At 58.2% G+C, this 907-nt stretch overlaps 1 protein-coding gene across 1 annotated transcript in view; it reads left to right on the forward strand.

The window, feature by feature from the left end:
* Positions 1-8: 8 nt before the first annotated feature.
* Positions 9-907, forward strand: part of MGAT1 (mannosyl (alpha-1,3-)-glycoprotein beta-1,2-N-acetylglucosaminyltransferase) — a gene marked incomplete at its 5' end in the record, with an annotated part of 4,643 nt that continues 3,744 nt past the window's right edge. The window contains one exon of the mRNA XM_009288197.1: positions 9-905. Within this exon, the coding sequence (XP_009286472.1) occupies positions 9-905 (897 nt within the window). The remainder of the gene's footprint in view (positions 906-907) is intronic.

The raw sequence follows: 907 nt of genomic DNA on the forward strand, positions 1-907 counted from the left end.
TCCGGCGGTGCTTGGATAAACTCTTACGCTACCGACCTTCGGCCCAACGTTTCCCCGTCATCGTCAGCCAGGACTGCGGTCACGCCGAAACGGCTCGCGTCATCGCTTCCTACGGCGACGCCGTGGCTCATATCCGGCAACCCGACCTCAGCGATATCCCGGTGCCGGCGGAACACCGTAAATTCCAAGGTTATTATAAAATCGCTCGGCATTATCGTTGGGCGTTGGGACAGGTTTTCCGGACCTTCCGTTACCGCGCCGCCATCGTGGTAGAGGACGATTTGGAAGTCGCGCCGGATTTTTTCGAGTATTTCCAAGCGGCGTTCCCGCTCCTCCTCGCCGATCGCAGCCTCTGGTGCGTCTCCGCTTGGAACGACAACGGGAAAGAGCAAATGGTGGACGTCGGACAAGCCGAATTGCTTTACCGGACTGATTTTTTCCCCGGTCTCGGTTGGTTGCTTTTAGCCGAACTTTGGGATGAACTCGAACCCAAATGGCCGCGAGCTTTTTGGGACGATTGGATGCGTCAACCCGAACAACGCCGAGATCGTTCCTGCGTCCGCCCCGAGGTCTCCCGGACGATGACGTTCGGTCGGAAAGGAGTGAGCCACGGGCAATTTTTCGATCAATATTTAAAATTTATCAAACTCAACGACCGCTTCGTGCCTTTTACCCAACTGGACCTTTCTTACCTCAAAAAGGAAGAGTACGAACGTTCTTTCCTCCCCAAGGTTTACGCCGCGCCGGAGGTGAGGGTGGAAGAGCTCCAAGGCAACCGGCGGCGGGAGCTGGGCGCCGTCCGCCTGCAGTGCAGCGGCCGCGACTCCTTCAAAGCCTTCGCCAAAGCCCTGGGGCTGATGGACGACCTCAAATCCGGCGTCCCCCGCGCCGGCTACCGCGGCATCGT

The sequence above is a fragment of the Aptenodytes forsteri genome, unplaced genomic scaffold, assembly GCF_000699145.1.
Source record: "Aptenodytes forsteri isolate BGI_AS27 unplaced genomic scaffold, ASM69914v1 Scaffold521, whole genome shotgun sequence".
NCBI lineage: Eukaryota > Metazoa > Chordata > Aves > Sphenisciformes > Spheniscidae > Aptenodytes > Aptenodytes forsteri.